The sequence below is a fragment of the Tauraco erythrolophus genome, chromosome 26 (assembly GCF_009769465.1).
Source record: "Tauraco erythrolophus isolate bTauEry1 chromosome 26, bTauEry1.pri, whole genome shotgun sequence".
Classification (NCBI taxonomy): Eukaryota; Metazoa; Chordata; class Aves; order Musophagiformes; family Musophagidae; genus Tauraco; species Tauraco erythrolophus.
In genome coordinates, this window is record NC_141490.1 from 3,920,615 (window position 1) to 3,932,832 (window position 12,218).

Consider the following 12,218-nt stretch of genomic DNA (forward strand, 5'->3'; position numbering starts at 1 on the left):
ACCATTGAAGGAAGTGATATAAATAATCGCCTAAAAACGCATTTTCGTGTAGGTAAAAGGAAAAGATTTGAGTTTTACTCAATATTTTAACTCAATATTTTACTGAGGAAAATAGCAGGAGAGCACAGGGAACACACATGAGCCTGTTGCTGCAGGAACTGTACGCTTGCCTGGCTTCGGGCATCCAGAAACTGTTGCACTGAAGTCAGGAAAATGATTAGCAGGAAAAAGTTAAGCACACATAAATTTCCAGGATCAGGCCAGCAGAGGGAAGGCCATGTGAAAAAAACGAGAAAGGTTTTATGTGAAAATCTGGCAGCATTTTAAAATACGCTGCCTATAACAGGTTTCATACAGGCACAATCTTTTTGCTATATTTCAATTTTTCACTAAAATTGTTGCTGATTTGAGGGACTGAAACACAATTTTCTGGGTGTTTGCTTTTCTTGAAATTTGCTTTCTGCTTTTATTTTCTTTTCTTTCTCCTATTTGATCAGTAAGACAGCTTTCATTTTCAGCTTTCAATCAAAAAAAAAAAGTGGGAGGAGGCATTTTTTCAAGGCACATATTTAATTGTTCGGGGGAAAAAAAAGGACTGCTTCCCAATGAAAGGAGTTTAACGTAAAAAAGCACAGCTAGATCAAATGCAGAGGCACTCGCTAAAGTTACAAGGATAGGAGGCGGTTCTCTCAGCAGCCTTGAAAAATCATTTCAAGCCAGTATGCAGCCAGCATCACTGACGGACTATGAATTACTCACTCAGCTAGCCTAGACGTGTAGACACCCTGTTTCTGCTCCTTCTTGTTTGTTGGAACTTCTTTGATGCTTCCAGGGGAGGTAGCTGTAGCGAGTCATCCAACCAACAAAACTTCCATATTATAACTTCCATAACATGGATTATTTTTTTTTAATTGATCCTGTCAATCTGTCACAGCTAGAGGAAAGGGAGTCCCATCTGGGCACAGCTCCTGGAAGCTACTTCCATAGCAAATTACATTTTTATTGTAATTTCCTGATTGAGCAATACGGCTGGAGGAAGAAAACATGCAGGGGCGAAGCACATCAAGTCAAAACACAACAATCCTTGCAGATTTCTGTTGGCCGCAAATCCCTGCACATCGATCAGATTCTCCTGGGAACTGCCCGCGGTGCTTCTCTGGGAGGTGGGAGGGTGGGGTCAGGGTTAATTTGGGATTTTCATCTTCCCAGTTCACAGGTCCAGAACTGGTTGTATCTTTGTGGAGCTCCCAGCATGGCTGGGTATGAGCTCATCGGTGACAAACGCTTCTGGGGTCTCTGGCAACGTATGTTTCACTGCAAATATTGTTATTAATAATCCTTAACTCTCCTCCTCTGTTTAAATGCCATAGATTGGGTGCCTGATCCTGATTTCACGGTTGCAAAATGTCTAACACGGCTGAAATCCATGACTAAACGCTTCTTGGTTTCACCCATTGACTTTAACGAAGTTCTTGCCAATTAATGGTGGGGGTAAACGAAAGAATCGGTGCCTCAGCAACATCAAAGGAGTTAAAAGTGACTTCAAGACACGGAACAAGCAGCGCTTTGTGCAGTGCTCTTCTGGAGCTTTAATTTTCATGGCACTTGTTAGTTGAGGAAGTGCGAGGAAGACTCACTGGCCTGTTGTCCCGTGGGAACGCAGAGCCCAGTGTGGCACCGCAGAGCCCAGTGTGGCACAGGAGCACTGTGCTGCCTGCAGCGTGCGGCCCTGTCGCATCACGCCTTTGGGTAACGCGGCAGAACATAAACTGGCACGGGAGTGGATTCAGAGGACAGCTGGGAGGTGATTTTTCTCCCATCTCTGGCTTCATTGATACAGCAAAATGGAAATGGGCTGTTTATTTTCCCTAATGCTAATAATAATAACTCTAGTGATAGATTTGCTAGTGCCAGCGCTGTTTTCCTTCCCCAGTATAAACTACTGTACTTTTAAAAAATGCCTCTTAATGGTTTTTATTGATTTGCAGGGTTGTAATTTCATGCTGTTCTCCACAGCCCTACGAGCTGGGCCCGCTCTGGGCAGATCAGCAGTGGTATCTGCTTGTCTTTAACAGTGGAGAGGAAAGCAGGGAGGCTGGGGGGGGGGGGGGGGGGGGGGGGCGGGCAGGGAAGATGAGGATGTCAGAAAAAAGACGGAGGAGGAGGATGCCAGATAAACCCCTTGGTTTACACCCGGAACACACCAAACTGAAATCTGAACTAAGCTAGGAAGGAAGCAGCAATACTTGTCCCACCCAGCCCATAGGAACATGCAGCTCCTGCGTGGGAGGGGAGCAGGGCAGAGGAGCAGAGCTGTGTCACAGCGGACCTGCACGCTGGGACGGGCAGTGGCTGCCCGGGAACCGACACGCTCCGAGGCCACGTATCCCGAGTGAGGGCCTGGAGAGGGCCGAGAGGGATGCAGAAACACGCGACTGAGGTGGAAATTTTGGAGAGCAACTCTTTTGCCTCTAACTACATCGAGTTTAACCACCAGTGCTACCACATCGAAGCCGCGTCGAGCGGCGGACAGAGCCCCTGGAGTCCCGTCCCGTCCCGTGCCCCCCGCTCGCTCTCCTGCAGTTAGGTCACTATCGCTCAGAGCTTTTTCCCGGGAAAAAAAACCAAACCAACCCAAAATAACTGTTCGTGCACGTGCTTTGTTTTTTTTTTTTTTTTAAAGTAACCCTTCATTCTCCCTCCTGCTCCTGCAGCAGCCCTGCTCACCGCACCCCCACCCCTCACCCAGCGCCTCCCCCCGTGGGTCAGCCCCAAAGCAGCGCCCGCCGCGGGTGGGCGCACCGACACCCCCCCCGTGGGACGGCGCGGGGCCGGGGGCCGGCCGGGGCTGCCGCCCCGCGCCCGGAGGCGGCTCCAGGAGCGGGGGCGGGCGGCTTCTGCTCGCCGCCCGCCGAGCCTTTGCGGCGGAGTCGCCGGTGGCGGCGTGGGCTGCGCGGGGCGCGCACGTGTGGCGGCGGCCGGGGCCGCGGGGCTGAGCGGCGGGCGGGCCGGGCCGGGCCGGGCCGGGCCGGGCGCGGAGGAGGGCTCTGCCCCGGCCCCCGGCGGGGCGCTGGGCGCTGCGGGTGTGCATGGCCCTGCGCGGGCGGCGATGGCTGCGTGATGGCCCAGCGCGGGCAGCCCGCAGCGCACGCCATGGCTGCCAAAGAGGAGCTGTACAGCAAAGTCATCCCCCGGCGGAACCGGCAGCACCGCGCGGGGACCATCAAACATGGCTCGTCGCTGGAGATCCTGCTGTCGATGGGCTTCCCCAAAGCCCGGGCGTAAGTCGCCGCACGGCCCCTTTCCCCCCCGCGGCTCTTCCCCCCTGCGTTTTACGGCGGCGAGAAGCGACGGGCGCCTTTCTGCTTCGCTGCTCCCGACCGCCGCGGGCGGCCGGCGCGGCGCGGAGCGGAGCCGGCAGGAGGGAGCTCCGGCCGCCGGGGGATGCCGGGACGCGCTCCCGGAGCGGCCCGGGGATGCGCTCCCGGCAGCGGCCTGGGCAGCGGGGGGATGCGCTCCCGGAGCGGCCCGGGGATGCTGTAGGGGCCGAGGGATGCGCCGGGTCGCGTCTCCCGGCGGCGGCCGCAGGCAGGCGGGAGCGCTGCCCCGGCTCCGGGGGGCGAGGGCGGCGGCGAGGTGCCGGGGGGGCGGCAGGTGCCGTCCCGGGACGCGCCGCGTCCCGTCCCCGCCGCCTGCGGGAGCCGGGGTGCTGAAGGGCACCGGCGCCGCCCGCCTGCACCGCCCGGGAGGCACCGCTGCAAAATTTGGGATCGGCAGGGAGGCGGTTTTTGCACCCCTGGTTGAGATCAGAGCCCATCGTTACAGGGACGATGTAGGAGTCCTTGGCGCAGTTGCTTTGGCTAACTCGGTCACCCGGGAGATTTTCTTTAATCCGCGTACAAGTGGACCAAAAAGGAACGGAGCAGTAGAAGAAAATTTCCGTGGTCCGAAGTGGTAGGTTTTTCTCGCCCAATTTAGTAACGCCCTGGTGTAATCTCCCTGCTTGTTCTTATGCTTTAAATTAATTAGGCAGCAACCTAATGATAACTTAATGATGACTCTCCCAGTTTTAAACGTAGTGACTCCTGAAGTGGGACTGTGCGCTTTAGGATGCAAATGAAACCAGCAGGGATTTGGACAATTCCTTGATCTGCTTAAGTTTTCCTTTTGTTGTTGATACCAGTCAGAACTCAGTGGTTTTGCAGCCTGTCTTTGTGCAATTCTTTTATAAATAGAGATACACACGTGTAGTTTTAAGGACGTGTCATCTCTAGAGTCATGAGATTGCCGTAGATCCACTAGCACATACAGCACATCTAATGTGTGTTTTCCATTGTCCTACTTAACACTCCTTATGTCTGTCAGTGATCTATAGTTATCTGTTGAAATGAACATACAGCATTTATATACAGTGCCTCCAGAGATAGTAGGAGACTGGTGACTTCATGCTCTGCTTGTTTGGTTGAACAGATGTGCCTCTTGCATTGTAGCTAGAGGAAAATACAGCTTGATACTATGAATGAAACTAGTTATTACCTGTACAACAGTGCCATCAAGGCTGACAGTCAGCCCCGGTCTTACTGAACCGTTAGCTGAGTAACTATGTCAGTGGTTCATATTCCTGTTCAAAAAACCTCTTAATATTTGACAAAAATAGACTCAGATCTTCATCACACGAGATAGGGAAGGTTAAACACAGAGAGCAAGCCAGAGAAAGCGGTAAACTATCCCCAACTGCAGAGTACTTATAGCACATATAACCAGTCAGCCGAGTAGAACTGTCTTGATATTAAATCCAAGATACTGTGATATAACCCTGTTCGACATGTCAGCTGTCTGCTGGGAGGGGACCACTTTCCTGATCTGAAGTAGCAGTTAGTACCCCTATTCCAGCCTGCTGGAAATACTACAAATAATTCATCGTTAACATTTAGATAAGAAGCAAAGCAGAATTAAAACCAAACCACTGAGTACTGCCACCAAGGGCACGCTATGGAACGGCACACAGGTTCGGATGCGTGAGAGAGAGGACCGCGTGGCAAAATGACATTCCCTAAAGGTTGCTGCTTCCCAGAAGCTGCTTTTTAACTCACAGCATATTACTCTGCAAGTGTGAATGAAGGAGATTACTGAGTTGCCAAGGAGTTAAAAACACCATGTCTCCCAAAGACGTTACTGAGAAGTAGCAGTAGAGTAAACCCCTTTTGAGCCTGCTCCCAAAACTCTCCCACCCTTATTTTCTACCCCAAACCCAGGGTTAAAACAGAATACAGAGAATTCAGCGAACAGAATCGTTTCAGATCTGTGCCTGTAGATCTGCGTACAAACACAAGCCAGGCTGGTACGTAAAATTGGTGACCATCTGTTTGGGTGGCTTAGGCGAAACAAAGCTCTGAGTTGTCAGACTAGTCTGTCAGGCATGTCACAAAATGCCATCGGTGTTGGCATTACTGGTCTCCTGGCTTCTTGCTCGAGCCAGGGGGATTGATTGGGGCAGGGGACAGAGAGGACTGTTGAAGCCAGAGTAAGAGGCACAGGAGCTACCTGGAGATCACAAGAGTGCTGTTTTCGGGTGTGGTACTGAGGTCCTGGGGAGTACTCACATTGCCTAACTTTCAGCTCCTAATTCAGCTCCAGTCCTCACACCCCTACCAACAGACAGGTCAGCTTTTGTCTCGTCAAAGCTGAAATAGTTCATTATTTGATAATACTTCTCCATGCTTACAGTTTGTAACAAACATAAGAGCTCAGGTGGCCAGGATGATCCTGGGTTTGCACTGCTGGCAGGAGCTGGGGATTCTCGTGTTCATTTTATCTTCCTGGTTCTGTGCTACTTTGGGCAAGCCACTTCCACCCTATGTATGCTAAAATAATCAAAGGTGAAAGACTAGACGTTATTTCCAACTATTACTGGATGGTTAGTATAGACTAGCTCAGTTAAGGGTAGAAAACGGTATGAGCTAGGCTGAAACCAGGAGAGGATGTCATAGGTGTTTATGCTTCACCTATCAAGTGCAAAACTGCCGTGGATCTGTAGTTCAAATCAAAGCATTATTAAATAAGCCTTCATTTGTCCACCCTGCATGTGGTTTATCAGGGACTGGGGGTAAAGCGTCCATCAAAGAAGGACATATCCTTCTTTTCTGAACTAAGATAAATTGAGAGCAGGCATTGAAATTAACAGAGCTCCACTGATGTCAGTGTCCCACAACACAGACTGAGACCCTCGAGGTTTTCCCCACTCCCCCACTAAAGTCCTTGTCGGCACAGGTAGAAGAGGAGCTCTCTCTCATGCTCCTGGACAGACGTCTGTCTGTCTCTTTTCCTCCTTCCCAGCAATAGCTTCCACTCAGCTGGGCTACTGTAAATTACCCGGCGATGCAGTGTTGTACAAACCACCTCTGGATGCATTTACCTGTGGATGGCGATTGCTCAAACCACTGTAGTGCGTCATTGCTTTGGACTATTACCATGAAGTGAAGAGCTGTTCTATTTTGTTGGGGTTTTTTTTGTCAGCACACAATCATTATTTTTTTATTTTGCAATTAGCCCATTATATTACGTACTGTCTAGTCCCGTAGGAGGAGGCTGTCCCTATCCCAAGTAGTTTCTGATTTAAACAAGGAAGGAAGTCAAAGGTGATGCCATGATTGCTATTTTGCAATTTGGGCACTGAGACAAGCATTTTAACCCAGTCACACAAAGTCTAACCAGATCCCCAGTGTCTCAAGACCCTAAACACAAGACCAGGCCTCCTCTAGGAAGAGATTTCACACAACTATCATTTCCCAGTTGCCCCAAAATACTGTACCTCATCTCATTATGGATCTACTGTCAGTGGTTGCACCCACAGATCTAATCTGACTGCTAGCATCTCTCATTCTTGTGTGATAATCCGTGTACAGGTATTGGTAGTCTTCCTCAGTGTAAATATAAGGGGAAGCACAGTACAGTTTACAGGCCGCTGAAACTACGGGAGATCGCTTAAAACAGTGATTCAGTTTTAAAAGTTTCATGTCAGAATTTAAACTCCTACAAAACATCCTCAAAAACAGAAAGCTGAAATTCTAATACAAGAAAAAAATGCTGCTTTCTTTGTTTTAATTCTGGGTGTGCATATGTGCATGAATATATAAACATGTAAAATTTAAAACGTTACTTGAGTTTCCACATATAACTCTGAATTCAAGCCACAGCCCTGAGGTACTGTTTCAGAAGAGATCCAGACCTAGAAAAATGAAGATAATTCTCTGGCCCCTGTCATTACTCAAACTGGGTAAATCACTGTCCATAAACAGAACACTTAAATTACAGGCATTATGCTTTTTTTGGATGCTCTGCCTGATAAGCATGACACAGGTGGCAAGGCTTTCTGAAACTAAACTGATGTTCCTTCCCATTGTCTCAGCCTGAAAAAAGGGGAACCATCTTCTACAGACAGGTCCATAATGATGGTTCGATGTACAATGGTGTGCTCCTGGGTGGATCTGCTGACGCTGGACATAATTGCAGACACTTCCCCCTCATAAAAATGGGATAGACAGAAATATTGTACAGTTTACCGTGAATCAATGTCACTGCTTCCCCTGTGCTATGCATTTCCTCCTTCTTCCCTCCCACAAAAGACCACCTGGGTTTAACTCTACGTTCATGGGCATGAAGAGGAGGTAATTCACAAAGCTGTACCAGATTTCCCCTGGTCGTGAATAGAACCAAGCCAGTCTGATTTTGAGTTGCTTTCTCACTAAGATGAGAATTTAGGAGTATTAAGAGTTTCATTATTCTCAAAGAAAAGAAGCTCAGATCCAGTTTACAAACAGTAAAATCTCTTGTGTTTTGAAAATGTTTTCTAGGCTGCTAAAACATGTTTTGCCTAGTAACAGACTTAGCAACATAGCAGTATTTCAGCACAGAAAGGCTGCGAAGTCTTTCATTCCTCAAGGGTTTGAGCTGGATTTGGGAAAATACTGCATGGAAAAGAAGTGCTGCAGATAATCTTTGGATTTTGAAGTGGTTTCTGTTCCTTCATGGCCTTGATTTCAGGGTATTAGTTTTCTGCAAGTACTCTTGGCTGAAATTCATCCTACTACAAAGGACCAGCTGAAAACCTAGGCATCGCATACGTCCCACTTAAGCCCAAGCTCTAGAAGGGTTTTCATGACTCACAGTGACTTGTGTTGGCCTGGGGCATGGAAGGAAACCCCATCCCAAGTGAAGAAGTTGATGGATGGAAATGTTTCTAGAAGCAACAGTTTAGAAAGCTACGTTGAACGTGGACTTCCAAGTTTGCTCATGGCACTGGAGGAAATCTTCAGCTACTGAATAGAAAAGGCAGGTGTTCTAGTGTCAAGGGCTTAGGAAAAAGCTTCCCCTAATGCTCTGTCTGTGCTCATCATTCAAGACAGTGGGTTTTGGGCTTGGATAGAGCGACCGGACCGTGCAGTAGAGAAACAGTCTAACCAAAATACTTCCATTTCCAGTACTGCATGTCAGCCATCAGGCTGATGGACATCTGCCAATGAATGTTTTCAACTAGGAGCTTCTTAGGAAGCGTCTGTGACCGGTTTACACTCTACGAATAGCAAAAGAGGAAGAACTTGCTGGAGGTGCACCCTTCGGCAGATCACTCGGACAAGACCGGCTTTCCCTACTGTCACCCTCCCTTTCTGTGTCCCTGTTTCAGCTTTTGTCTCAAGTTGCGAGGCATGCAGCTCTTTGCCCACACCAGGTTTAACGGATGAGGTTCTGCATTGTAACTTGAGCAAGAGTTTGAGCAATTAACTGGTCTAGTTGGTGTACTGCAATTCGTAGGTTGAGCACCGAGGCCTCTGAACAATTTTGTACATCTGTGCTGGAAGAGATCCAACAGGTCTGCACTGTGCGATGGATACTGCGAGAAGGGCTTGAGCAAACGTGTGTTTGGGACTGGGTCCCATGGCTGCTCTACGTATGGATTTTTTTTTTTTTTCATTGGCTTTATTGCAGATTTCTGCTGTGGGACTGAGATGATTACTGCAGTACAGAGACTGTTAGGTGCCAGCAGCTCCATTGTGTTTGGTGCGGGGGAGATGTCTATCAGGCAGTTCCTTACTTTAAAGATGTAAAGTGATAAAACATAGAGGGCTCTTTATTTCCACTATATAGTCTGGAAACTGAGGCACAGAGAAGCTTAGATATATACGTCAAATCTGTAGTTAGGCTGGCACTTGTGCCTAAATCTGTAGAGTTTTAGTCTGTTAGCTTAATCACAAGACTTAGATATCTGGCCTAAGCAGAACATCTATTTTTATGACATTGTGTAAAATTTTCAAATGGAGAGAGACTTTCTCATACCAGAGGCTGAATCATAGAATCATAGAATCATGATTCTGATTCTATGACTGAAGAAGTCATTCTTGTGATAAGATCGTACTGTAAAATGATAGTGGCAGCAGTAGCACTCCATATTACCTCAGTGATTCAGGATGCTGTATACGTTACTGCCATTAATCATATCTGATGGTTATGAGAAGTGGAACAATCAGATATTCAGGTCTGATATCGACGATGAAAATGCTTCTGCCACAAACATTGAGGAAAAGGTTTAAGGACAGAGCATCCCTATACAGAGATCGCTCACAGTAGAGCCAAGGTCAGTGAGTCACTGCAATACTTGCTGCAGAAATTGCTAGCTGCCCAGAAAGAAAGCTTGCACATGTCCAGGAAAAAAAAAACACCTCTAGAGTGCCTTTACGCACCATGCTTCGTTGGGATCTCATATTTAAATGCCTAAGTAGCATCACTGTATGCAGTGAGTTCCTGGTTTGGAAGCAAGTCAGTCACAACACAGCAATCCCTGGATTTCCGAGATGTGTTTTTCAGGGCTGTCTAACTTTGGCAAGCACTGTAAGAGATATTAGAAACTTTCCTGGTCCCTGAGTACGTAGTTCATTTTGGTATTAAAATGACATGGTGACAAGAAAACATTTGCTGTGCTTCTGTCTCTCTGATGATTGTTTTGTTTTAGAGCAAAGGTCCTGACTTGATCGAGCCCTCCATGCCAGGAAGGAGAGGAGCTTCAGAGAGTGCAACCCAGACCCCACATGTTTCTGACAGAGCCTAGAAGTTACTTTGTGCCTTCTGTGTCAAAACCGCATAGAGTTAATAACTTGATTAGTTATGCAATTCCCTTTCAAGCTACATATCAGTTTTGAGTGAGAGAGATACCAGTGTTATCTTTCCCTTTTCTGTTCCTTTTTCTCTCTCACTTCACAGACCTGATACTACTGTCAGGAGCCAGTTTAAAGTTCCTGACGAGATTCTCAAGACAAAGCCTTGCTAGAGAAGCTCATGATTTCAGATATCCAGCATGGACTATTTGAATGGAGCCTTGTTTGGATAAAATGCTGATTATTCCTCCCCCTTGGAGGCTTGGTGACAGTGGCAGTGTGTTGTCCTGTTTCTGCAGAATTCCGCAGCGTTTCCTTATAAAGCCCTCTGCAAATTTACCTCTAGATTAGTTCCGCCACTTTGCTATGCAAGGGCCCATGCTCCAAGGGTGCTGCCAGCCCTCTGGACCTCCTGAATAAATCCACTGACAGAAGTCACGGAGGAATTCTGCTCTTTTGAAAGATCATGAGCAAAAGTTTTTTTAAAAAGACGATTTGGTGCTTTTAAATGCCAAGTGCTAACCTGGCTGGTTCCTGATGAGACTTGCGTTTCTAAGTCATGTCTGAAAGTGAATCTGAGACTCCCAAGTCTTGCTCACACTTGGAAAACGTTGCCCGAGGTTTTAACTGGCACTTAGAGTGGATTCACAGCATGTGCTCCATGATTGCAAAAAGAATAGAGACATCCGTGTGTGTGTGTCTGTACTGCACCAGTCTAATTATCCTCAACAAGCAGAGTCATCAAAAGAGCTGTAGTTCAGCAGCTGACAGCGTTTTGGATTCCATCACCAAGACTGGCTGCAGGCTTTGTGCATTACAATGGGGTGCACCACGACGCCTGTGCCTTACTCACCCCCTGTATAAACAGACCTGAAAAGAACAGGCCTTGGCTTTGCTTGGTATTATTCTGTACCCACCGTTTCCTGCGCTGCCCAGCCGTAGACAGCAACGTCGAGTGGACGGGAAAAAAACAACAGCAAGAAGTAATAGGATAGATTGAGGGAATTGCTACAGTCACTGCAACAAAGCAGCTGACAGCCTACATAAACAGTGCTTTAGACATCTTGTACCTCTTGTCTGTGCACGTAAGACACAGGTGCTGCCCTTTCAAATCCACTCTCCCAATATTTCTCCGGAAGCTTCGACAAGCCCTGGCAGCAAAAGATGCTTTTTAAGGTCCTCCTGAACACCCACGACTGACATTATGCAGCCAAGGGCTGTTGATCTCACGCACTCAGGGAGAAGGAGCCATCGCTCCTCCATTCCCCAGGAAGCCTCAGCCTTCCCTTTTTTTCTCACAAGGATTCCCGAAAGAATAAAGATAGGCATGGAGAGCAGAGTTGCATGTGCAGATATGACAATATGCTGACGGGTATCGTCAGGACCCGACTGGTTTCTGTCACCCACTCGAGCAGCAGCATGAAATTTAAACAGAAAGAAAGCAGTTATGAACCGGAACCTGAAAGGAGTGACGGGAGGTGTGTTTGATGCCTGTCTTTTCCCCCAGACACCAAATCCAAGTCCTTGGAACTGAAGTCTCCTGTTAGCACCAGCACAAACACCTTGCAGGCCAGTCGGTCAGCAGGAGACCAGCATGGAAACGCTAGCGGAAGGTTAGGCAGGTGGCTGAGCAAGCAGCAGCCCCGAGCAGCCACTGGGATGTCCATCTCCTGGGCTGGAAACGCAGAGGCATGCCCAGCGATTTGCACACTGGTAAACACCCTGGCCTTTCAAAGCCCGACAAAACCTAAAAAGAGATTTTAACTGTATTTCACTGGCGCCCATCACCCCCTGCTGTTACCAAAGGAGGCGAGTGCCACTTTCTCCCCTTTCCCGGCGGCGCTAGCCAGGCTCCGCAGCTCATGAGAGTGCAGAATTAATCGCTCGTGGTTGGCGACTGTGAAATAATTGCCGGGGTACAGGCAGGTGTGTTTCAGAGAGGTTTTTCCATCTCCCGATTTGTAAAAATGACTGTTTGCTTTCTCCTCTGCCCAATGAGAAAGACAGCGAGTTCTTACATGCCACAGAGCTCGTTAACAGCCCGATTCAGCGAAGCCCCTGAGCACGTGC

General features: G+C 48.2%; 1 protein-coding gene across 2 annotated transcripts in view; it reads left to right on the forward strand.

Moving 5' to 3' along the window:
- The first annotated feature begins 3,120 nt into the window (after positions 1–3,120).
- The window catches only part of UBASH3B (ubiquitin associated and SH3 domain containing B), a 73,171-nt gene continuing 64,073 nt past the window's right edge, over positions 3,121–12,218 (forward strand). Inside the window, exon 1 of one of the 2 annotated variants that reach the window (XM_086626936.1) lies at positions 3,121–3,281. In XM_086626936.1, coding sequence (XP_086483062.1) covers positions 3,121–3,281 — 161 coding nt within the window. The remainder of the gene's footprint in view (positions 3,282–12,218) is intronic. The other variant, XM_086626937.1, reaches the window with a different exon arrangement.